The sequence below is a fragment of the Lonchura striata genome, chromosome Z, assembly GCF_046129695.1.
Source record: "Lonchura striata isolate bLonStr1 chromosome Z, bLonStr1.mat, whole genome shotgun sequence".
NCBI classification, from domain to species: domain Eukaryota; kingdom Metazoa; phylum Chordata; class Aves; order Passeriformes; family Estrildidae; genus Lonchura; species Lonchura striata.
Window position 1 is genome coordinate 16,629,504 of NC_134642.1, and position 27,818 is coordinate 16,657,321.

Below are 27,818 nucleotides of genomic sequence, written 5' to 3' on the forward strand. Positions count from 1 at the left end.
CAGAGCTTGCAATAAGAATTGAATTAGAAACAAAACTTTAACTAACTGAAGTCACAGAATCAAATCCCAAACCAAAATAATTCAATAGGCTTTACACCATTAGCTTCGCTGGGACAGGACATCAACCCTAACTCCTGCCAGCACCCTTTGAAGATCCCCAGCTGTCAAAGTAAATGGAAAGTCAGAAGTTACACAGACTGCAGGATCCAGCCTTTGGAAAAGCATATTTGTTCACAATAATTTGGCTTTAAAAAGGAAAAGAAAACACAGTATAACTAAAATACAAAGTAGATTTTTTTTCAAATGCAAATGTAGGGTTACTCTCATGTCCATTTTCTTTCTTTTCCTTTTAAATAACAATGGATATTCTGATTTTGGTCAGTTTGGCAGCAACATTAAAGAAAAAACCTAAGTGTAATTTATCTTGGGGGCCAGAAGAGCAAAAACCAACAATGAAAATGACAGAGACAATGGAATGCACAGTAAGAAAAGGCACACAATTATTAGCTACAATAAATGGCCGAAATGAAAGCAATGGAATCACCACTTAAACTTTTCAAAAAAATACTTATAATTATTTCCGTAAACATTTTTAATGAATTCTCTCTATCATACTTCAAATACCACAGTATTTGAATTATACACTAATTATCATTTTAGTGACATAATTTATCAATACTGCCTGAATTTACTCTCTGTATAGTAGAAATGGAAAACTACTATTGCTGATATTTGAATTTACCTGTAAAACTAGTTTCTCCTTTTTTTCCAAGGCAATTGACAAGTATTTTAATATATTAGCTGTGAGGAGTAATTTCTTTTAATTGTGTCATATTAGCTTTGCAAGTTTTTAAAAAAGGTACATTATTAAATATATACAATTACTATGCAAGAAAACATTCTTGCTTGGCAATAATGTTCTTTCTTTCTTTTTTCCGATTTCTTCACTGACTTGCTTCAGTGGAAAATACCATGAAGTCAAAGTATTCAATCAAACAGGAAAGATCGAATTTTAAAAGCATGCTTCAAGAAAAAAACTAAAAGCTCAAAAGATCATCATGCTGTCAGTTTACTATATATTGTAGCCAGAGAGTTTCCCTTCCTAAAAAAAATACAATCAAACAGTTGAGAGTGTACAGACATTTAAATCCTAAATCCGAATGTTAGATCACATGTGCCAGAGTGCTTAATCCACAGCAGTACTGTACACCGGGGTTAAACTACCTGCTGCTCATTCCCACTACTGCCCTACTCCATTTTCCTGCTGCAACTTGTGGTCTTCTTTGTTCAGAGAACCAATCTGCAAAAAAAATTTGCCATCTCTAGTAATTGCACTTAAAAAGAGGAATTACAGATGACACTGACTCCTCAATGCCATATTGATTCCACATCTTTTGGAGGTAACTTTTGGGCTTTCCATCATTTGGAAGATTTTTGTTGCTGGAGTTTCTTTTAGTAAATTTCATGTGTGTGGACACTGAAGGCAAAGAATCTGTGCTCACTTCTAGTGCATCACATAAGGCAAGAAACACTGGTTACCACTAAAACATGTTTATTACTTTACCAAGTTCAGAAATGGGATCTATATTTAAAATGAGTCTCCACGTATTCTACTAGGACAAGCTTAAAGAGAAATTATTTTCACTACTAATATTTGTTCACCATTTTTAGATGATATTTTGATAAAATGAACTTTCACCTTTATCTGACAGATGTCTCTACAATCCCAGAAATCCTCTTTGCATATAGACTGTAAAATTACTTTTTAAACTATTTTTTAGAATAAAATATGATTGATTTGAAGACAGATTTCTTAGACACTAAATGATTCACCTGCCCTTTCTGCAAACTTATGACTGCTTCTTGTTTTACTCTACTGATGAACTACAGGGCTCAGTTCTAGGGCCAGTTCTGTTCATTTTTAACCATGACCTGGATACAGGAGTTGAATGCACCATTAGTAAGTTTGCTGATGTTATCAAACTGGAAGGTGCTGTTGACTCTCCTGAGTGACAAAAGGCCTTGCAGAGAGAGGGATCTGGATAGAGTGGAGCACTGGGCAATCTTCAATGACATGAAAATGACAAGTCAAAATGCCAGATTCTGCACCTGGGATGGAGAAATGCCAGACACAAGTCTGAACTAGGAGAGGGGCAGCTCTGGATTTGCAGAGAGAGCTCTGGGGGTGCTGGTTGGCAGCAGGCTCTGTGGCAGCCAGCAGTGTGCCCTGGCAGCCAGGAGGGCAGCAAACCCATCCTGAGTGCAGCAAACCCATCCTGGCTGCAGCAAACCCATCCTGAGTGCAGCTAGCCCATCCTGAGTGCAGCAAACCCATCCTGAGTGCAGCAAACCCATCCTGGCTGCAGCAAACCCATCCTGAGTGCAGCAAACCCATCCTGAGTGGAGCAAACCCATCCTGAGTGCAGCAAACCCATCCTGGCTGCAGCAAACCCATCCTGAGTGCAGCAAACCCATCCTGGCTGCAGCAAACCCATCCTGAGTGCTGCAAACCCATCCTGAGTGCAGCAAACCCATCCTGAGTGCAGCAAACCCCATCCTGAGTGCCTCAAACCCATCCTGAGTGCAGCAAACCCATCCTGAGTGGAGCAAACCCCATCCTGAGTGCAGCAAACCCATCCTGAGTGCCTCAAACCCATCCTGAGTGCAGCAAACCCATCCTGAGTGGAGCAAACCCATCCTGAGTGCAGCAAACCCATCCTGAGTGCAGCAAACCCATCCTGACCCATCCTGAGTGCAGCAACCTTGGCACTCTGAGGAGGTGATCATCCCTCTGTGTCCAGCGTTAGGGCAGGGCCCCCCACGAGTGCTGGGTGCAGCTCTGGGCTCCATTTCAGAACCATGGGAAGGTCCTGGAAGGTGTCTGGAGAAGGGCAAGGCAGCTGGTGGAAGCACTGCACACCATGGCCTGTGAGGAGCTGCTAAGGGCTTTGGCTTGTCTAGTTTGGATTAAAGGAGGCTGAGGGGCAACCTCCTTGCTCTCTACAGCTTCCTGAGGAGGGGAAGTGGAGAGGGAGGTGCAGATCTCTTCTCCCTGGGATCCAGGGACAGGATGTGTGGGAACGGTTCAGAGCTGGGCAGGGAGGCTCAGACTTGCCATTAGGAAGCATTTCTTTATAATAAAGAGAGAGTGGCCAAGCCTGATGGTGCCCTGAGCTATCACTGTGTAAGGGGCATTTGGATGGAGCCCTTAAGAGCCTGCTTTACCTTTGGGTCAGCCCTGAAGTGAAGCATTTGGCTAAATTATTCTTGTAGGTCTCCCACAGTTTAAATATTTTATTTTCTTCTACTCTGTTATTCCAAGGGTTTTTGGTTTTCAGGAGGCTCTATGTGATGCCCATGTACAGAAAATTGAAGCCACCTGGGTAAAAAGTTCCTTAGGTGAAGGATGTGTTCCTTCAAGTTTTAAGGTTCTAAGTTCTGGCTAGGGACTTTTATTTAGGCTGTAGAAAAACTGAGCATTACATCTCTATTCAAATAGCACTTAAGCACAAACAAAGAATAACTACACAGGTAACACAGTGTGTATTATTATGATATTTTTTGTAAAAATGAAAGTAATTTTAACATTTAAAATTATATTCTGTGTAAATACAAAAGGAAGACTGATACCTTCCCATTTTTAAGCTGTGAGAGATTCCAGGCACAACTTCCTACATATTTATCTGATATGTTAAATAAAGAATTTCACATATTTGAATATGTGACCAGTCATACATTCCCCCTTTTATTGTCTTAATAAGACTAAAAACATTTATTTAAAAGTTCTGATAACTGAAATATACACTATGACTCCCACTGCAATTCCAACTAAACCATGTTAAATGTTACACTATATGTAGGAACACTAATCAGTTTGTACAGTTACAAACATAGGCAGTCATTAAATTAATATCATTATAGATGAGAAAAGAATGATTATGAATTTCTTCAATTTACTTTGTTAGTGAGCTGAAACACTGCCTTATACTCTGACACAATCATTAAGGAATAAGGATATCCTCCTGGGTTTAAAAACTTAAACAGTCTGATCCCAGTATGTGCACCTATAATGTAATCCTTAATGATCTACTGATGTGGAAGTTACTGACTGTTTTTGCTAGGTTATGCCTCAGTATTCATCAACATGTTACTAGATATACAAATTACACAAAATAGTCTAAGATGCATATAGCACAGACATAGCAAACACCTATCCCAAACCCACTTTGCAAAAAACTCCCTTCCCCTTAGGAAGAAGAAAGGAAAAGAAGAAAGAAATAGTGGTTTTCTATATGATTCAACTAACAATTCCCATGATCAAGTAACAATTTAATAATTGATACAAAATGTTTATCGTAAGTTGCTCTAAGGAGTTCAAAAAAGAAAACAATGTTGGTGGTTTTTTTTTTTTTTTCCTTTATCTGTTTGCATTTGCAAATCGCCCTCCACCAGCAGCAGGGCAGGCAGGTGGTACCTTAGTTTTCAATATATTGTTGCAGCATGTTGAAAAAAGATAGCTACTGTCTCTTTTTCCACAGGCACCACTCATTCACAATGCCTTTTATCCACTTCCAAAGGTTCACCCTTTCAGGCTTTAAAGGAAGTGAAATTCTAAAGCAGCTATCATCACAATGCTCCATTATGAAGGAATTACTAATTCATCATATGTATAAAGAAAGACTGATATGGTGGTACAGCTAGCTAAGGCCTGGGTGCTTGTGGCAATTGTGCCTATGTAAATAAGGCAGAACTAAACTCAAAATACAGGATAAATGGACACAGGCCTTTTGAAAAAGTGACAATTTCAGTCTTCTAGAATGCCACAAACATACATGGTTCATGTTGGCTTTCAATACTATTTCAGGACGGAGTATTCATCTATGTCATATTGTTTTCTGAAACCTGTGCCAGAGGTTTGTTTGCAAGCTTGTCTGTGTTAGACAGACATTTCATTTTCATGCTTGCTGACAAGAAACAAGCTTGAAAATTAAATTATACTGACCACATGAGAAGAACTCCAATCTAGCCCATACAGCTGGGAGACTTAAAAGATCTGCATTCCTGTCAATAGAAAAAGCTGTAGCAACTCCTGCAAACAGGTTGTGTGAAATTTTGCTCAAAATATTGAAACAATACTATGAAGACAGACAGATACTTCTTTAAGTCTGTAGAATGAAAGAAATGTAAATATGCAGAAAGAGAAGAAAAAAGAAAAAGATGTAAAATTAGTGCAGTATTTTACATAAAGTTGACCTTAAAAGAATGCTGATAAGCCTTAAATACTTAGAAAAAGAAGGATTTTTTTAGTTCCAAAAAACTCCCCTGATTAAATTGTACATATGGAAGTTTAATATACAAGAAAGATAAGGGTCAAGACACCTGCTGCAAATGCACACTACCAGTAGTCTACAGGTACATAAGACATGCATCCTGACTAATGAATACAGCATGTTCTCTAGTGACTATAAAAGAACATATGGAGTTGTTTGGGAGAAAAAAAGCACACCTCACAGTCACAAAATGGAAAAAGATTACTTGAATTAAATCAAATTACCTTTTCCTTCCCAAATTTTCAAACATAATGTTACTGCCCAAGTGCCAAGGGACCTTGACACAATTCAGGTGGGCTGACACAAATCTCATGAAATTCAATACAGTGAAGTGCGAGGTCCCACACTTGGGTCGTGACAATCCCAGGCTACAGGCTGGGTGAAGAAGTGTGAGAGCAGCCCTGCAGAGAAAGATTTGGGGGTGTGGTTGAGGAAAACCTCAACAACAGCTGGTAATGTGCATTCACAGTCCAGAAGGCCAAATGTGTCCTGGGCTGCATCCAAAGCAGCAGGGCCCCTCTGCTCTGCTGAGACCCCACCTGCAGTGCTGCATCAGCTCTGGGGTCCCAGCACAGAAGGAACATGGAACTGTTGGAGCAACTCCAGGGAAGGGCATGAGGTTGATAAGAGGACTGGAGCATTTTCTTATGAGGACAGACTGAGGGAGTTGGGTCTGTTCTGTCTGGAGAAGAGAAAGTTGCATGGAGACTTCACAGCAACTTCCAGGATCTGAAGGGGGCCTGCGGCAAAGGTGGAGAGGGACCCTTAATCAGGAACTGCAGTGATAGAACAAGGACTAATGGGTACAAACTGAAAGGGAGAAACAAAGGCTGCATATTAGGAAGAAATTCTTTACTGTGAAGGTGGTGAGACACTGGAACAGACTTCCCAAAGAATCTGTGGCTGCCCCACCCCTAGGGTTGTTGAAGGCCAGGCTGGATAAGGTCTTGAGAAACCATCTAGAGGGAGGTGTCCCTGTCCATGGCAGAGGACATTGGACTAGGTGATCTTTAATGTACCTTCCAACCCTTAACAATCTACAATTCTGTGTTTATCTTCTTTGCTAGAAGTTGTCCAGCATAGGGTCAAACTGACTAATTTACCATCTTTTCCCCATATCATCCAGTTACTTGTATACCAAGTACCTCTTATATATATATTTAAAAATATTCTAAACCTTTTTCTCTGTGTTTATTTTCTCCACATTTGGAAAACAAACAAAAAAAAAATCCCATGTAAAAATCTATTGTCAAGTCTGTCATAAAGACTTTTAAAATACATACATTCCACCTAACACTAAAAAACACATGTAAATACATCAGACTTATTCACACCAGAGAACCAAAATAGAGAAACTAAAAAGAAAATTCAACCCAGATTACTATTACAATCAAATTTGAGAACATTTACAGCGTGACACCCTTAGAAAGAAAGGGTGGCCGTATTAGGACAAGTGTGTACTTTATCAAATTCAAAGCAGATCTGTAGTCCTTTAGAAAGGTGATGCGTCTATGCCATTGATAACCAGACTGTTTTAAGAACATCATCATGGCAAGTCTCCTGGCATCCAGTTTATTAAGCATTTTTAAACAAAAAGAATCAATACAAATTCTTCCCATGGATTGAAAGATGCTTATTTTTGATATCTTATTATGAAAAAACACTGTTTCTTACAATCTTTTAAAATCAGAAACTGGAATACTGCATTGGAATAAACCAGGTTTCCAACAACTCAGTTTTTTGATTAAAAAATACCAGAAATAAACATTAAACTGCCAAAATTAGTTGTATAATTGCTACAGGGCTTTTATGGAGAAAACACACTCTAAAAGCCAATGAGGCCAGCCTCCTGTATCAGAGGAGAAGCAAGGAGCATAGACAGATGAAGCCAGAATCTAGTCAGGGTAGGTGTGGCTGACCTTAGTAGCAACCATTCTCCCTTTCCCCCCTCATTCCTTGTCTTGCAAAGATCGCACAGTCTCAGTGCAAGACTTTACAGTGTAGCAGCAAGGTACTCAAAGGGACAGAGAAATTCATTATTTATTTTGGTGGCATTGCTACACTGAAATCTCCGGAAGAGAGGGAAAGAAGCCATGATGCATCATAGCCTGAAGCAAAAGTCAAAGCAGGAGATTTATCAAGGCACAAGGTCCACATGATACCTTTTTTTCACAGAAGAAGTCACTATACTCAGTTGCAGAAATGATAAATAAATATCTAGCCTGTATATGATGTCAGACAAAATGATCAAATAATCCTTTTTGCATTAAAGTCTGTGCATCTTTGATTTGCTCAGAAATGTTTTATTTTATGCTAAAATGGATTTAGCTACATCAAAATTACCAGAGAAGTTAAGAAATGGAAGAGGAAAAAACTTCTGTATTGAGAAGGAAATTAATAAATAAAATCTCACCTCAAACTTAAATCCAAATTATAACATTTATGCCCTTATGTAAGGTGTTCTAGTTTTTCTGAAATAGTTATAATACTTCCACTAGAAGGATATGGTATTATGAGGATATGGTATTTAGACTGGGCCTTCGTACTTCTTGTTGTTTTCTCTCCAATAATTACAACATATTTTCAGCAGGTACCATCCCTCCTTTGAAGTTATTCCTTTGCATGCTGTATTTACTAGCAGAACTAATAGTTTGTGGTGATACATTATATACATATTAATTTTGATTTTATTTTCATGCAGATTTAGATTTGCACTGAAATAGGATGAATTTCTGTAACAGCATGAGTGGAGACCTCCTATGGTTGATGATGACGGCTGAATGACAACTGTAAATTGAGGATCAGTCATAAAGCTTGTTAGAAATCAAGACTAATAGATGGGAGGCTCTCACTGACTGATAAGCATAACAACACATACATTATTAGAAACTGTAAGAATTTTTTAACCTTTTGATATTATGAAATATGGTTGATTAAATTACCTTTTTTCATCACAAGAAAAATCCTTAGGTGTTTACAGATGGGTAAAAAATGAAAGGTGATTTATATTTCATTATTAACATGGCAATCAATCTAATTTTTTGGAGAGTCCCTAAATGTTCCTTATTTAATGAGAGCTGCCAGTAAACCAAATGGATGACTGTTCCATACAGGTTTCAACATGCAAATTCATTTTAAATAGACATCCAGCTAGGCTAAATCAGTTCTTCTTCAATGCAGTCACATACGTTCTTAACCAATCCACAAACATACTCATATGAAACTGATAATTCTGGAAATCTGCTTATCTACTGAGCATCTTACATAGAAGTTCTTATAATCTGAATGCTTTTCTGGTTTTGTGAAAAAAACCTTTTTAGCATGTAGAGAAAGTAGTTTAATAGGTCAGCAAGGGTTATAATGGAAGAAGCAATGAAATCAATGGAAAAGAAAAAAGTAAAGAAAAAGCTAACAAATGTTATTCATGCATACCAACATAAACCTTTACTGTATATATGTTGGAATAGTTTTGAGAGAGCATAAATCTTGATATTTTGGCTATAAAACCAGTTCTACTGCATGCTGCAGCTTCATAAAGACAGCTTTCTTGTATTAATATTTGACAGAAAATTAAAACAAATTAAATATTACAATAAAAATATTAGCTCTTTATTAAAATTCTGAAGCACAACTCAGAATTACATTAAATAATAAAGAAAAAAGTGAAAATAAAATTAAGTTTGAAATACTATCTTTTATTGAATTCTGCATAAAACAAATAGCTTACCTGCTTAGGAGTAAATTAGTTTTTTAAATTCATTTATCTAAAAGACAGTTAATAAAATTTACCCATTTTTTATGTTTGACTTTTAACCCGAACTCTTGTTTCTTTATTTCTTCTAACTTAAGCTAGATGTATCAGAAGGAGTTAACATCATTCATATAATAATTTGCTTATTACATAATGTAATGATTTGATCAGTGAGGGTGATAAATGACAAAACAAGTGAAGTTATCAGCTGAAAAGAGTAAACAGAACTAGCACCTCTATGGCAAAATAAAGAGAACTTGTGATGATCACATATATTGATAAATAAATTCTTATTAATTTCTATACCCTTTTTCTCTATATGAAAATTCTCAAAACTAATTCAGAACTGGGAAAAATTTTATGCATATTATTCTAGCAAAACAGTCTGGATACAGGTTATTTTGATCACTCCAATATATCCCCTACACAAGAATGGAAAAAGTTATGATGGTAAAGATAAAAGGAAGCTCATAAGTGAAACAAGCTCTACCTATCAAATGTGCAATTCAATTAAAGTATTACATTGCTCTATTTAATTTAGTTTAGTTATGCCACCTAGTAAAATTAAAACAGACATGGTGCATTCAAGTGAGCTTAAACTGAACCTTTTGTGTTTCAATTAATTCTTGAAACACACCTAGCCTAAAATTATTTTCTAAAACCATGTTATGTCCGCTTCCTTTGCAAGAAATGTACTTCTGATGTACTCTAATTTATCATTCTTCTAGAACTATATTAAGCAGAAGAAATAACAGCCTAAGAAACAGAGAAAATTATTTTAGTGTCAAAATGCAATTTAATAATTGTTGTTTAACTAGCAGTATATTTTCCTATTCTTAACAGTGAGTTGATACAGCAGTATGAAATTTATTTTGAGCAACTAAAACAGGCTATTTTACTGACACACAGAGAAAGAGAAAAATGCTGCTGAAGCCATGAACTTCAGCTTTCATTCAGTGTTGGCAAATTCTACTTTTAATTTGCAAAAAAAAATCAAACTGGTTTTTAATTTGCAAAATTACAGGTGTGGAGTTCTGACATTCAAATAATTCTAGGATTTTCAACTTCAAAGTAACTCTACTACTCTTCATTTGTGTTTACTGGATACATTTAAGCCTCAATTGTTTTCACAGTCAGTTAAGCATATGAAATCTGAAAGAGCAATGACCCCTTTTTCAGAAACTCTGTACTTCTATTAAGTAATGAAAAATACAGGCAAATGTTAATATACACACTTTTTTACAACTCAAGTATAAAATTCTCTATGATTGCTATGAAATCTCACACTATATTCAGGTGGGATAGTTATACTATTCTTGAATTATGACTCTTCACAATTTTTATTTTCAGGAAATAATACTGCTTTCTTGGATAAATACTGTTTTTTTTGGAAAAAGTAATAATTTCTTGCATGGCACCAGAAAGAGTATTTATCCATACCAATCACCTTAAGATTAAAATTGGAGAGAATTTTCACATCATCTAAATTATCCAATGCTTTTACATTAGTTTCTAAAAATTAAGTCCTCTAACTTAACTGCCTTTTTGAATACTGATGAATCTGTATTATCACTGATGCTTTATCTCATTTCTATATTTTTAAATTGCTGCTACCCTATGTTTCACAATTCTCTTCCTCATTACTTCCAAATCTCTATGTGCAGAAAAGAATACTCAGAAGCATGAGGTAAAAGTACTCCTTAGGGCAGCAATGGTAAGAGTAGTATAAACCATTTTCCTAACTGACATATAGGCAGATTAAGTAAGATTTTAGGCAAAGTTCTCCATGCCCATGTTTATATATCCACAATATTCTATACCATTGTTGTAACAGAATGCATCCTCCCATTGCACTGTCAGACATTCCCACAAGAGTTTTTAATATGAACACAAATTAGAGACATACCACAGATAAGTAAGAATGAATTGTTAAAACATATTACCTCAGTATTCTGAAAAAATGGAAATATTTTGAAATAAGCAACCAAAACTATACTAATATCAGGCAAAAAGCTGATTAAATGCAGGGAAGTTACAGATACTGATCTAGAACTTAGATTATTTAACATTTACATCTAACAGTTACACTCAACAACACTGTATTTTTCTTATGTTTTCAGAAAAATTACAAAATGTTTAAATTTAACATATGAAATGTAATTTTTCACAAGCTGTCAAGGGAAAGGTATGCCTTCATGATTAAGTTTTCACAGTATTCTTACTCTTGTATCTTACACATATGTAGTGCCTTTTTAACAAAAAGTATTGTGTAGTCCTCATTCTGACAACATAACATCGCAATGCATTCTGTCACAGAAACTGTGTCAGGCTGCAAGAACCTCTGAGTGACTACGAAACTCATTTCAAAGGTTTTGCATCAGTCTGAAATACTTACTGTCGCTGGGGAGGCCCGCGTTGTGTGAGTCACTGTATGACCAGAATTTTCCATTGAATTGCCAATCAGATAGGTCCCTCCTGAGCTGCTAATGAGTTGTCCTCCTGTTACGCCCATCTGAATCCCTCCAGTGCCCACCATGCTATGAGACGAGACCACTGTTGTCACCTGTGCAGAACTTCCTTGAGTATCAAAATAATTTCCCCCAGTGTTTTGACTGTACATCTGGGTTTCTGTGTAAGGATAAGTTGTTGATCGGCTTCAAGAAAAGAAAATAAAAGAAAAGGAAAATACATTATTTGTATTTCATTTAGCTGAGTGTAATGTTATAATGCTAGAAATTGATTTACAAAGACTAAAGTCAAATCAAACAATCCTTGTGTCCTCAGAGAATAACAGCTAGTCAAATCAAAGATTTAAATAACAAACTCAGTATCAATGGTAAGCCAAGTATCCACCGAACATTATAGAAAAACTGTCAGTCTTACAGAAAGAGTAAGAGAGAAAGGAACAACACAAATTGAAGGCAGGCACATAGAGCTAATCTAATTATTAATATATTGCAAAGTAATCTACAAAGTCCTGCCTGCATCAACATTTTTTTTTTAATTAAAAATAGACAATAGAATTTCAATTTCAAGTCAGATGCTATATATTTTGCATAATGTGTAGTTTGCAAAGTTACAAACAATTCATACAAATATCAGCTAACAGAGACAAATGTTCAAGAATCCTCTGCTGTCAATTGTTTTTAAATTCACTGAAGCTCTTGACTGAAGCTTGAAAATCTGAGTCTGTTGGTATTTTGGGAAATGCAGTTATTTTTACAGGGCAAATTCAATATTAGACATGAATTCATGTAATGATAAAAACTGGCATTTAAGAAATAAAACAAAGAGAACTATAACTTGTAAAACTATCACAAATATTAGAGAAGTTAAAGGAATGCAACAGTAACATTTTAAAAATAATTATCAAGTATGAAACATTTCCATGTCATTAAACATTTCACCCTGATAAACTATTCAGCTACTGAAATCTTCTATCATGTTTTCATGTTCTTATTTACTTTGAATCATTACTCTTCACGTGTTATAAGCTACTTAAAATTTTTGAATCTGTATTTGTTCCCACTAACTAAATTTGATATTTAACTCTAAGTATTTCAAAATTATAAAGTAAATATAATTAATTATTTCAAAGACTGGATCTTTGTATGTTGACAAGCATGATAACAAGTAAAGATCAGTCAGCTTACCCAACCATTAATTTTCTTATTTAAGCATAAAAATCTGTAACATTTCTTGTAATCTACAGGCAATATCAATTTATACAGCAGGTAACAAAACAAGTTTAAAAAAACCACAACAACCAACAACAAAACCCCAGAAACACAAGAGGTGGATGCAGCACTCATGTTTTATGCAATAAACTGATGATTAAGACACATATGCAAGAACCTGAAGTCAGGCTTTTCTTCCCCTTTATCTATACAATATTTATTTATAAATTAATATAGAGAAAAAGTCCAGGCAATTTACTGTTGTTGTTTTTTAATTATGAACTCTTACATAAGATTACTTAATTAGCAAACAACAGACCCAGAAATTATAATTTCTTCTTTACCTTCAGAAAAGCATTACTTCTAAATATTTGAGGAACATAATAGTACCTCACCAAGAACCAAAGTCAGAACTTTTGCTCTAATAACTATGGCTACAACAGTTTCTCCTTTCCCCTGCCAAGACTGCCAGAATCTCCAAACTTAAGTTTCAAAATCTAAAATGTTTCATAAGCTTCATACTACCTTATTCCCTCTTACCTCTCTTTAAGTTACATAAACACTTTCCATTTTATTTTGAGTATTTCAAAAGCCTCAAGATCAGCTGCAAAAAACCTAGAAGCTAATCCAAAAGAAATGCATTGCAGTCTGCTGAAAACAAAGCAAAATAGTTCTTTTAGGGACTAATGTTCAAACAGACATTTAATCTATTAAGCTTTTTTTTTTTTTTTTTTTTTGAAGTTAAAGTCAGTTGATCTTTCCATTGCAATAACGTATGCATATATTGAGGTACTGTGCAGGTCCTGGTTAATCTGTTCTCTCAAGCCAAGGTATCATGGTGATATCTTGTGATACCCTAGGGATATTGTTTATCTTAGAACCTTAGGAAAGATCTACTGAGTTGTTAAGGTGCAAAAAAAATATCGCTAAACGCTCTCATCTTCATCCCTAAATCACCTCCCCACGCGCCACATCTAGATGATTGTGAACATTTCCAGGGATTGTGCCCCATCACATCCCCACATTGCTTGTCCCACTTCTTGATCATCTTTTGCAAAGAAAGCGAAGAAATTTTTTCTTAATGTCTAATCAAAGTATCCCTTGGTGCACCTTGAGGTCATTCATCTTGTGATGAGCACAGTAACCACTAACAACTGGACGTTGCCTCTATCTTTACATCTGTGAACAGTGCTATGCAGCAGAGGACAAATGTAGGGAAATGGTGTGATGTAGGCTCAGGGGAAACAGTTCATGGAAATTATCACCAAGTGACGTACCCTGTAATTTCTCTCACAAGAGGAAAGAAAAATCTTGGTATCAGCTGTCAGTAAGGAAAGTAATGAAAGGATAAGATCATTGTTGACAGCAAAAATAATGTCTAGAGGAAATACATTGTACAAAAAATGCAAGGAGAACAACTCTCACTTGCAAAAGTAGAATTGAAAGTTGGAAGCAATGCAAATCCTAGAGAATGCTTCAAATTTTGAAGAAAATTTAGTCATAGATTTGCTGTGGAATAGAAGATGAAATATTTGTTTGCTTTTACCTTGTTAAGGTATATCTGTATATCATATGTATCATCTGCTGACCTCTGTATCACACATGGACTCTAAATAAGGACTGAATGTAACAGAGCACCTATTTCTGCTTATAATAGCACTCTGTATCAGTGCATCAATGGGACCAATAGGTCTGACTCCAAAATAAACACATTCTTCCAACAACCAACCAGCTTTACTAGAACACCCCATCATTGGAGATGATTCAGCAAACCTTTCACAACAGAGTTAGACTGTGTCCTTAAAAGTGACATGAAATTATTATTATTACATGCAATAATAATTGCAACTTAGCAAAGAGACATTTAATTTAACCAAAATTATTCAATCTGGAAATTAAAAATGCAGCTGGATAAGATGATCTTTTAGAAAGCAGTTTTGAGAAATTATGTTTTTAGAAAGCAGACCTAAATGTTTTAAGGTCATTGTACATGGTAACACGACCCTTTAAAACAAAGTTGCAGCAAAGAGGAAAATAAATTCAAATAAGGAAGAGATCTTGTATTTCTCCACAGCACGTATAGCACAAATACATTATACTTTCTCAAATAGCCTGACAAATATCATAGTCAGTTCCTTCACACTACAAAGGTTGCGAATGCATTCCTAGTTCTCTCCTTTAACAGCTGCATATAAAATCACACAGGGAGTAATCTTAAAGTTTTCTTGCTCTTTATGAGAACATATTGATGATTAACTCATGCTTGAGATAGCAGGAAGGCAACAGAACCTGACAGTTCCTACTACTGAAATACTGTGAAGTTTGGTGCTTACTAGAATGTGGCATTAGGAAGCTTACCAGTTACAAGTCAATTTAAAGTCTAAGTACTTAGGCTGCAGTATCCTAGTTTCCAGAAGGCTGTGCAAACCAGATCATGCTTACCCTGACAGCAAGCAACAAAAAGTCAGGCACTGTGTGAATTCAATTCAGACTAAGCAAGTCCAGAGCAGGTGCCTGATGTTAAGATCCCACACTAGTAATTAACAATACCAACAAGAACTGGACTAGCATTGCAAGGTACAATAATTCAAGGCATTTCCTATTATGCCTCACTGCTTGCTTACATACATTTTATAATGATTTGCAAAATATAATGTTAGAAATAAAAGAGATGGATTTATGGTATAAAGTTGTTTAAAACATAATTTTTTTGCACAAGAAAACAGAAAAGAATTAATTTCTACATGCAGTAAGCCCCAGCACTAGCATGCAAATCAATTGCAATGTCTTATCCTACATTACAGACTAATATAATGTTACTGAGCCCAACTTTTACAGACACTTCTGTCTCTTCAAAGATACTGACATTCTGAAAAATGGAGAAAAATAAAAACAATGGCACGGAAAGAGTAAACATTTTCTTGTCCTCCCTTAGTTTTTAGTGTGCACATGCGCACATTGGAAATAATTTATTCCCATCTGCATCTATGACCAGATTCACATAAATATTCAATCCACTGACTACTATATATGAGTGTTAAATCTCAGAAAACCTCCAAATCAAGAAATTCATTCATGTCAGAACAATATCCTCAAACTCCGTTAAGTTTTTAGGATAATTCTGTGGTCCTTAAGTTAATAGAGAGCTTCACAGAAACTAAAGAGAAAAAAATCCTTTGTCTAATACTGAGGGAAGGCCTTACCACAGCCAGATTCTGGAGGTGATATATCCTAAGCAAAGAGAAGAAAAGGAAGTGCCATACACCCTGAGACTGTAACAACAAAACATGATACAGCTATTTAATTACAATAGAGAGGCATTTATTAGTCACAAAAAAGAACTGAGATCTTCAACACTCAGTCCAGGACCCTTTTCCACATGGAAACAAAGCAATAAAAGCACACACAATGCACAGCTACAGAAAACTCTGCAAGCCAGGGAATATAGCAAATGAAAACAAAGGTGCAATTCTATAAATGTTATTTTCAGGATCTGTAATTTAGACAATTAAGAAAACATTAATTAGAAATTTCTAGAATTCTGATTAAGTACAGCAGACCTTTAGTCCAAGAAATATGGTATTGCTACTGTTAGGAACATGTCAAAGGGCACATTCTAAATCTGCAAGACCTCAGGAGTTGAGCTTATCAGGCTCTCTTTGTCCAGGCTTCTCTGTCTTAGTCTAGAGTTTTGTTCTAGCAGTGATTACTGAACATTTAGATAAATGTTACTTAATCTGTTTTCATTTTATCTTAGCTTTCTATGACTGTATGGTATGAAACCAATAATTAAAATTATGAGGCATTGCCCTGTCTAACAGACTTTAATATCAAATAGCTATTCCATACAAGATAAACAATCCTGGACCCTAGACCAGCACTGTAGCAAAGAGAACCCTGAACTGGCATAACAGTATTAAAGAAGTATCCATTCTGGCAAAAACAGACCACATAAAACAAATTCAGATAAACTATGGAAATGGAAATCAGTGAATAACGGACAAGGTATAGGCTGTGCTAGAACACAAAAATAGCTCCAAGTGGACACACTGTGCCATCCTCACCACCCATCATACATTGTCCCCACATAATGCCTGTGATAGTGGTAAATTGCTGTAACTCTAACTCAGACAGGAGCCATTCACCTTAGTATGCATATGGGTAGTAAAAGGAAAAGGATAATGTGTGAGAAAAAGGGATAGATACTAGTAACTAGTAGAAAGATAACAATTTTAACTATATTTATAATAATTAATTAACCATTAAGATTTCAATTAGGGTAATAGTAAATTCTTGGGTTTGCATAAATGGGGCATTTTGCCAACATAAACACAACAAATTGTTGTACAACAAGTTGGTGAAGAATGTGGTTTGGATCCAACAGCAATATCAATCCTTGCACAATCCCAGCAATTAAAACCCTCTTTCCTGCATCAGAAATACCAGATAAATGGCTACATTTTATTCATCTGTTACAATCTGTAAGAAGAAAGTTCAAGTCTAGTATGCAGAACCAATTGATTTCTTAACATAGGTGCAGCAATAATAGTATTAATATATTCTGAACAGTCAGGTAACCTGTACATGCCACTGCAACAACAATGCACTTTTGTTTCAGAATAGTGACATGCTTGACAAGTAAAACTGTTGTTAACAAGACACAAATGCAGATAAATGTAATTCAAATATTCTTATATCATACAACGTATGTGACAATTTGTGGGCTACACCTCTTGTAAATTATATTGTCTACAATTATAATAAAACCAAATAACTTTTAAATGTAGACAAATCATGATATAAAATGTGTGGGAAGAATTGTATTATAGAAATATAACAATTATGCTTGACAAAGACTGTGAAACCTGACAAACATCTTAGTTTTATAATGCAAATAATTAGGCAACCTTTTCCTGACATATATTGTAACTGCATCCTTTGTTGCCACTGTATATGGATATAAATCAGTGCTACTTTGTAAGTGCTGTATTTTAAAATAAAGGATAATTCTTTCACAGAATTGTAGAATGGTTTGGATCAGAAGGGACCTTAAGGAACTTCTAGTCCAACTCCCCCCACCATGGGCAGTGATACCTTCCATTAATCCAGGTTACTCAAAGCTCCATCCAACCTCGTCTTGAACAGTGCCAGGGATGCGGCATCCACAACTTCCCTGGATGACCTTCTTTGCCACACTCTGAGCCAAGAATTTCTTTATAATATCTGTCTCATCTAATCTATATCTTTCCTCTTTTACTTTAAAACCATTGCCCCTTTAGCCTATCATTATCTGCTGGTAAAAGAAGTTTTTCTCCCACCTTTTTTGTAAGCCTTCTTTAAGTAATGAAAAGTTACAATAAAGCCTCTCAATCTGTCCTCAAGTATCCTTGTAAGAGAGGTGCTCCAGTCCTCTGGTCATCTTTGTGTACCTCTTCTGGACCTGCTCTAACAGGTCCATATCTTTCTAACTGCTGAGGACCCCAGAACTGGACACAGCACTCCAAGTGAGGACTCATGAGAGCAGAGTAGAAGGCAATGTCTTTCATCAGCCATGTTAAGACAATTTATTCCAGAGATTCTCATATAAATTAATGTCTTCACCCTAACTATGGTTTGCAGACTTCTTATTCTGTTGCCAGAGGAGTACTGTTGCTTGATAGATTACAGAACAATCCTATACCTGATTTTGAGTTAGAATTAAGATTTTGATTTATCATAAAATATATCAAATATAGAATCATAGGAAGACTACACAAAATCTGGTGTATAAAAGCATGTGGGAAATGTGCTTCACTATATAGAATCTTTAAAAAGTCTGAGTAGAAACATAGACTAGGTCCATTCTCCATCAATTAAATTCCAATCTCTAAAAAGGCTAATCTTCCTGTAAAGATTGAACAACAAGTTGCTCATTCACTACATTGCTGCTTACAATAACATCGGTAAGATCTTCTTTGTAGGAGGGAAAAACAATCTAGATTTGGCTCACATGCTAAGACAAGCTTTCCTCTTTTATATCCTGATTTTGCAACAACTCTTAGAGGAATTCAGATGCAGAAATACAATAAAATAATGGAAATACAATAAAATAATGGATACCTGAAAGTTCATACTAAGCCGTCAGTCATATATGTTTTTCCCTTGGACTATAGTAAGTAATGTAGTACACTTTCTATACACTGCTAAAAGTCCCAACAGCATATGTAACAACTTAAAAGTAATGAATGAAAAGATAAACTTGAAAAATAGCATATTTAAGAATAACCTCTTCTGGAGGCTACTAGGTTCTATCATGGCCACAATGACTTCATGCTGCTGTATGTGTGTGCTGACTTTGGCTGGGGTAGAGTTACTTTCTTCACAGTAGATGGTGTCAACACCATTTGTAGCACAAGTCTGGAACACAGCTGCATACTAGCTACTAGGAAGAAGATTAATCTATCCCAGACAAAATCAGTACAACAGAGAGGTCGAATGTGTATTTAAAATACATTGTTTAGGATTTACAAGTGAGAAAAAAAACAGAGAAGACAGTACACGAAAAATTAATAAATCAAAATGTTCTAGTAAAAATTGCCAAAGAACACTGTAAGTGTTAGCATCCTAAATCTCTGAATCCGAATAATATTACTCTTTTGAACTGCTTTTGGATTACCAATAAATAATTATCTTCAGACAATCAAAAAGCTTTTTAAATTGTACTTCTTAATAAAGCCAGTTAGAAAGCAAAAATGGTAAATGAAGGAATGACATTGAGAAGCTCCTTCCCAAGCAATGCAGTCTACTTTGAAGTTTGAGCCAGCTTCAAAGGTGGTGTTGCTCCAAGTCTGTTATTAGACTAGGTAAATGTCCAGAGGTCAGATCAAATCTAGATCATTTTTTTAGTCTTTCTTAGCTTAGGTATTGAAGAAAGAAACTTGATGATGAAAAAGCTTGTTCAGGAAAGCAGGAAATGCACAATCATTGAAAAAAGATATTAAAGAAGCAGCAAATGAGACTGTTAATTTCCTTCCTCTGCTTTTCCTCATTCCTTTGGAAAAAAACCAAACTGATCTCATTTTATGAAACACTTGAATTACACACATTACCACTTTCTTTAGATAGCAACTACAGCTGCTGCACCTTTCTATCATTTGCCACTAGGATTGCAGCCAGGAAGACAGAAGGCCCTACCTTTTGTCTTGAGGATAGAAGTTATACAACATGTGTTTTAGACAGAATGTAGCCATGAACTAGAAGATACTTTTTCAAACAACACTATGCCATAGAGGGTGCAACTAAAACAATCACAAGAATTCTACTTACACAAAACTTCTGCTTAATAAAAACAAATAATGTGAATTCACATTTTCATCAAAAAAGCTATTTTGACACTGGAAGAACTGTAATTGAGTAATTTTTCTTTTAAAATTAATATACAGTAGTTGATAGAAAATGTGTATTTAACTTCACATTTTAATGCACGTTAAAGTTCAAACCATTTTCTGACTTACATAGCTCCATTAGTGTAGACTGTGTCACTTCCCTCCACATACTGAACCTGGGCTGGGTAGACATGCTGTACCTGTTGCACAGTCTGTACTTGCTGTACCTGAAAACAAAAAAAAAACAGAAGATCAGGATATCATAAAGAAATACCGATGCTCCAGTGCACCCCGTGGCTTCTAAACAATTTGGGATATCTCAGTTCCCAAAATTACTAAAGGTACATCACACCAGTAGCAAAGAAAATTTTTGTTCTTACACAATATTTATGCTATAAATTTGGTGAACAGAGTGCTAACACTGGAGATGACACTCATACACATCTTCAGTGCCAAAGGCATAACTGGAGAGCACAAAGATAAGATGAAGTGTAACTTTGGTTTGTGCCAAGCTGAAGAATTACATTTACTACAGAAGAAAGTATAATTCAATAACATTTATGCTTTTTGTTATTCTTTTTAAGAAGTAAATAGTACAAGCCCTAAAATCATAGCTCAAATATGTTGCAGTAAGTTTAGAAATAAATGATCTCATTAAGATTCTTTAGCTCTTGTTTAACTGGAGTTAAATTACAGTGATGCAAGATTTTTTTTTTTTGCAGTGTACATTTATGGGCCAAAACCCCCGTTCTGAGTAACCCCTTTCCCAGATTATCAGCTGTTAAAAACTCCAACACAATCTCGTTTTACTTCAATGAACTAAACAACAAGAGGCAGTAAGGCATGGATTATCTTCACATGTATCACTAAGGACAGTTACTAATCAACTCCTTTGATTCATATACTATTGTAGGAATGTTTCAGGTTATGCAAATATTCTCTCCAATTCTAACTTTTTGTCTTCTGCCACAGTAAAGATGAAGAATTTAGTCTTTAACATCTTCCAGCTTTCAGAGAAGCCATTAATTTGGTCCTACAGCAGTCCAGAATCTAAAACATGGTAAAGGACTTACTGAGACTTCACAGATTGACACAATTTTACCCAAGGAATTGAATCAAGAAAGTATCAATGCACTTATTTAGCAAATAGATTTAACATTAGGTTACAATAATTTTTCTCATATTTGTTGCTATAAGGCTACTTCAATCTAAACCATTTGGTTCTAATGACTACACCATAGTCCCAGATAAGTCTGGGTTTCATGCATTTGATGAACCAACTTCAAAAGCTCTTTAAAAATATCCTTATCTAATATTTTCACCTGTGTTGTGTTTTAAAAAGTTCTGCAAATAAGCACATTCCCTACTTTTCCATAAAAGTCCATGACTCTGACATGAAACAAAAATCTAGACTTTTACAGAAATTTTCCCTTAGGTTGACAGTAAAACCCAAAGTCTAAAAAGGAGAGAAAACAGCCAAAGCTTAGAATGCAGCTATATTACCATGATGAAAAATCAGATCCTTCTGTCCACTAACACCAACAAGAAGAACATGATGGCTAAGATACCTATTAAAATCCAAACTTCTATGATTTCCCACATGAATTATTACATAAATTGAGAAATACACCTGAAATACAATTTCTCAACTTCAAAAAGTATAGTTTGAAGATGTCTGCTTAATTATTAAAGCAAAGTGTGTACATTTCTTCTCCTAACAATATTCAGTTATTTAACAGAAAGGTTCAGTTCTCAAAATAATCACAATAAAATTATAATCAAATTATGCACATTACTAAGACCTTTGAAAATTCTTTAAATTAAAAAAAATAAATGACTGTATTGTGCAAACAACTTCCAAAATTAAATTGCTTCTATTTCCATCACTTTTGACTTCATAACTTAGATTAATTCAAATCATCATTTCATGGAATGGGCTTGATCCAAATCCACTGTAAGAAAGATCTGTAAGCTTGTTATTAATCCGTACCTCTCAAAACTCAGATCTGCCAAGCTCTGACAAAACTCATGCAATAATTGGCCAAAATCCATGTATGTTTTATTGTGAAACATATCTGCAACTTATTGTGATATTTTTTAAGTTTAACTGTAGGTATATTTCTTCCTTTTGGGTGAGTCAATTCTATGACCTTCAATCAGTGGGAAAAGGGGAGTGATCGACTTGACCTATGCTGGGAGAAAACATCTTGAAAATGGGCTTTGTTCTTAAAACCAGTAGCTTGTCACCTGACATGTAATGGATATGCCCCATTTTCTCCCTCAGTAGCACAGCTGGGGAAACACTGTGGAAATATTGCTGTTGTTAGTACCAATTCTATGCTTTCACCCAACTACTACCAAAATGCACTTTGTTCCCTATTCACACACTCTGAATATGGCTTAGTTCCTATTAAAAATAACCCACATTATTTTGCTGTTAATAACGGAGACATGGTTTTCTCCCTACAACCTGCCTACACTGGTAAAATGGAACTCTACATTGTGTACAAACACAGCATTAAAACAGACAGGTCACATTCCCTTTCTATATAAGGCATTATTATATCCTCACATTATTCTTGAATACAAGCTGCTACCCATTTCAAAAGCACCAGATTCAGCATAGTGCGAGACCTTTCTGTCAGAACTGACATGATACCGTAGGGATAAAGTGTGTACACAGTGCATCAATGTTTGCTGTCTATTGGATAGGAAACTGAAATATTCCAACATGTGTTTCTCTTCTAATATGGAGTAAGAACAATAAAAATTTAACTTACCATGAAACAAAATACCAAAATTTGTTAAAATTAAAATTTTAATTGCTTAATTTCAATTTTCCAGCAGTTTTAATGTAAGTCCTCTAATAGCCTAACATGTAGTACTACTAGAAACATCCAGACTGTTTATGCATAGAAAGTAACTTATTTTTTAAACCAATATTTAAGAATGGATATACTACAGAGCTATTAAACACTTTACCTACTTTTCAAAAAATGAAAATGTTTTTCCTTCAACACTGAAGTTCAATACAAAGAGGGCCACTGATTTTTTTTTTTTCAATATAGTAATTTAAAAAGTTTACAAAAAAACTTTGCTTCAGCTTTTCTGAAACTCAGTACTGCTACAGTTAAATTCATTATCCTGCCATAGGAAGCTGTAGTCACTACATGGTACTGCAACGTACTAAGAACTTCAGGGTGGGAAAGGTTAGAGGCAAATATTTTTTCTGTCAAGCTATAACAAATAAAATAAGTAAGGAGCCTTTAGGATGGCCTTGTATATGAAACCTCTGCCATGATGAAAGTATCTTGTATATAATATTTCCAACATTAATTTTATTTCCTATTTTATTTCATTTTTAATGTTTTAATGAGATTTAAATCTAGTGCCTCTGAATCTTCTTTTTAATATTCAACAGAAAGAAATTACATATGTATATTTACTCTCTATGAGCATAAAATTATTTGAGAGAAGTTGGTTATGAGGAAACAAAACACCATGAAAATTGTGGAAAATATGAAAAAGGTGGGTTTTTTCTTCATATCTGTTTTATTTACCATTATCTTTTCACCTTTTATTAAGCTGCTAAAGGAGTACTATCAGCTACGTCACGTAGTTCTTGGGGCAGAGCAGAAATTGTTGGCTATTCCTGCAGAGTTTTCCAGAGGCCTAAAACTAAATGGCCTTCTTGTATTAAAAAATACTCCAATAATTAACTGAAATGGGCTCAAAATAGAAAACACGATAAAATATTTATAAAACAGCAAGAGTATGTAAGTTCCAAAATTATGCTCTAGGGTGGACTGGTGAAATAGCCATGGTAATTTTCATTATTTTCTGGCTGGAAAACAGAAAATTAACAAATTTGTATAGCAATTTTTGACTTAAATAAGGTCAGATACTAGAGCTTTCATTCCTCTTGCTTCAGTGACTCTAGCCTGAAATAAAAAACTGGAATAGGATTAGAAGCAAGCAGCTGAAATGTTGCAGGGCAAGAGGTGAATGAGATTTATTTTAATACACATGTGTAGCTATATTTACTAGCTGAAGAAGAAAAAAAAGGCAAAAATAAATTGTATTCTTAATTATACTACCTTAGAGGAACAAATGAGGGACTAAGATATATTTTATCTATGAAAATTTGTCAACAAAAATAAAGTGGATAAAAGCATACTGAAATGCTGAAATTATACTGAAGCATGAATCAAAATGTAAGAGTGAATGCTGATTTCCAAGAAAAAGTGCTTCTGTTCAAAATACTACTAAGCAAAGACCAGAAGAACAGAGCAATATATATATAAGGGTTTTTAAATTCCATTTTAAAAAGAACATATAATTATCCACTGTGTCTTTGCAAACAGCTTGGATGTGAAAACATTTTCTGTCCTTGGAGATAAAAATAATTTTTTCCTTCATTAGTATGGATTACCTTTGGCAAGTAACATATAAATAGCACATGCTGTAATATTCTAAGCACATTCATATTTATATAATGGCTAATGTCAGCTCATGATTATGTGTTTCATATGCTAAACATGATTTTGCATTAGGAGCAATTCTGATTAGCAGAAGTCTGCATCCCCAGTTAATGAATGATAGAACGCTTTGTGAATGTGATGGCCACCAAATTCACTGACTGTGAAGAAATGCTTTGCCCAACTTCAGATGCATGGATATATTTTTATGAATTAACTTAATTTTAGTTTTATTTCTCCAATTTTTCCATATCACACGGCATAAACTCAAAAGTGAGTTTAATTCTGAATCCTTAGAAGCTTACTGCACTGAGCTGAAGACTGCCTGTTGAAAAAGCAATCATTAATTAATGAAAAATCCCTGTATTCAAGGAAAGAGAAGACTAAGAGAATTCCTTAAGCTATTTAAACAGAATGTAATTACACTCCCACATTTTTGGTCTTAGTGTTGTTGCTTTTTGCTTCTTATTCCCCTCCATCCCCTCTTAACAGTGACTTCTGCTGTGTTGCATGAAACCAGTTGCCACTAGAGCCACTTCTGCAAGAGGGAATATCAAGGTTTTCATAAATGGTACCTTTATTGTTCCTATTCTTGGAGCATTACAACTGACTTTTATGAGCAGTATATTAATACCAGCTACATGGAAATTAGGGATTTGTTTTAGCCAGAAATATTAAAAGTTACTAATTTGTTGATTGTTTTTTCAAAAGACAGGATGCCTGAATATTAATGCTGCTGAAGAGAAAAGGCTCCTAGTCTGCCCTTCCACTTATTCAGCTTTCTCTTCTTCAGGGCAAAAATATTTCATTTTAAAAAAAATGTAAATTTTTTGTGCATGTAAGAACCATGATGTCATGAAATCAACCCCAAATTAATGCACTCAGGCAATGTCATTTAAATATGGTGTACATACAGGAATAGAACCTTGGGAAACAGAAACCACCCTAGAAAAAATGAACTAATATACATTTAATATTAATTAAAAAACAAATTCATCCAAAATTGCATTATTCACTAGAAAGTAGTAATAAATTACTGCAAATCATGATATGAAAGTTTCAGCCTGCACTGAATTGTTCTATATACATGAATACTCATGTTACAGTATCCTTGAATTTAACAAAATCCCAGAATTGTCCCATTGTTTTTAGCAATGTATATTCACAAGAAAATATAATCAAAATTTGAATATTCAGACATAATTTGGATACAGCTAAAATCATTAAGCATGTCCATTATAAATCATAGAAAAAAAGAAACCATATATTATATACTCTTGCCTAAAACCTTCTCTCCAGCTTTCAACATGGGTAACTTTGAATGTACAGAAATAATAAGTCCTCCCTCTGCCATAAAAAGAATGTCTTTATTAAAATGGCCATTACAATGGCTCTTTCTCCTAATTTTCTTTAGGCAAATTGGCTTATTCCTACTAAAAGTACATAGAGGCCTTTATACAAATTGGCCTACACTTTAGGCCCAATGCAATCATCTATATACAGGTAATTCCTCAGGACAGATCATACCTGCAATTTCCTCAAAACAGTGTTTGTTTTTATATTTGCTATTCCTTTTTTTTTTTCAACCCTGAAATTGAAATTACCTATCCCACATACATTCTTCATCACATTTGGCATACCATATTCACAATTTCACTCTTCCCTTCCTCCTCACTACTTCCATAATCTTATCATCTCTCTCTACACATATCTCCCATACAAGTGTTTCAAACACTGCAATACTGTCTGCATAGGACTTCTGAACATTCTTGTTGGATTTTTAATCCCCCTTCCTTTAGACTTCTTTTCTCAAACATTATGCTGATTATACAGTCAGTGTTAAGAGTCAGTCAGAAAAGTATAATTTCTTATGTCCACAGGGAAAACCAATCCAATGTAATGATGGTGTATTCAATACAAGGTGATACTCAGAAGGAGCTTTACGGAAGGAGATGTATGTAAAGATGATGAGGAACAGTTGTGCACACTCAGGGCAACAAAAATACTGTTTGCTGTTCTTACTGAGGTAAGAAGGAAGAACCCAATCTCATCCTTGGCTTCTATGTTTTGACACATGTGTAACATTATTAGTGGACAACTAGCGTTACTTTAGAAAAGATATAAACAGTTGGTGACAATGATTAATGCATCATTTATGTGAGAAAATGTGTTAAGGAAAACTCCCAGTGTGACCATTCATGAGACTCTCAATGCAGAGACTTCAACTGCTGGACCTGAGATCCCTTCAGTAGGCGGCTCCAGTCAACAAACAAGGAGCCAATTCTATCCTAGAAGTTTTCAAAAAGGTAGAAAGTTTGCACAAACAAAGTTTACAAATACCAAAGGCCTGCTCATTCTCAATTTTTCTGTAAGAGTTGAACACAAACGCATAGAACCTGACCTTACAGTTCAATCAATACAAATACTAGAACTGCTATAAAGTATCCTACATGGCACTAACTGGTTACCAGTTTTCAGCAGTGACCAGCACTTCACAAATTCAGTACATAATATTGTATGTACATCTGATATGGAGAAAATAAGCAAGCATGGAGCACTATCAAACTGCCATCTTGTACCTGAAAAAGTGAAATACAGAAATAGCAAGGAACAAGTCATACAAACAACATGTATTAACATCTGTAATTATGAAAGATGATCTCAATCAAATAATAATCCAGATTGTATTTCACAAAGGAAAATAGTCTTTCACTCAGAAATCTTACAAAAGAGTTATAGACAAATCTCCTTCAAAGTTTAGCTAAGTTCAATCATCATACTATAGTAATGGAACTAAATGCACTGGAATTTAAGAATTTAACAATTGCTGAAGAGTTTAATTTAGAGAGAAGCACTCCACCAGCACAGAAATTAATGACACTGTTTAATAAAATATGTCTAGTTCTCATATTACTGATTTGGAAAATGGGAAGTCAGATTTTGATGAAAAACATAAAATGTCATCCAGAATACCCATCACATGGACAGCTATTTTCTGTGTTTTCTGGAAAAGTCCTAGACAGTCATCATGGCTTTCACACTGAATCTCCATTTTCTATCTCCATACTTTTCCTTTTTAGCTCCCCATTTATTTCTGCTTCTATTTCTTCTAAAGCTCATGGGTGCTGCATAGAAGTAACCACCTCATGTAACACAACAGCACATTGCGCTGGCTGCTACACCAATCTTCCTTCTCTGCCAAATTTACATTATGGGTT

At 35.0% G+C, this 27,818-nt stretch overlaps 1 protein-coding gene across 5 annotated transcripts in view; it reads right to left on the reverse strand.

Moving 5' to 3' along the window:
- Nucleotides 1–27,818, reverse strand: part of RFX3 (regulatory factor X3) — a 117,542-nt gene that overhangs the window by 35,800 nt on the left and 53,924 nt on the right. For all 5 annotated transcript variants that reach the window (XM_021531727.2, XM_021531725.2, XM_077790525.1 and 2 more), the window contains exons 3-4: nt 20,252–20,349; nt 11,477–11,735 (exon numbers count right to left, since the gene is read on the reverse strand). In XM_021531727.2, coding sequence (XP_021387402.1) covers nt 11,477–11,735; nt 20,252–20,349 — 357 coding nt within the window. The remainder of the gene's footprint in view (nt 1–11,476; nt 11,736–20,251; nt 20,350–27,818) is intronic.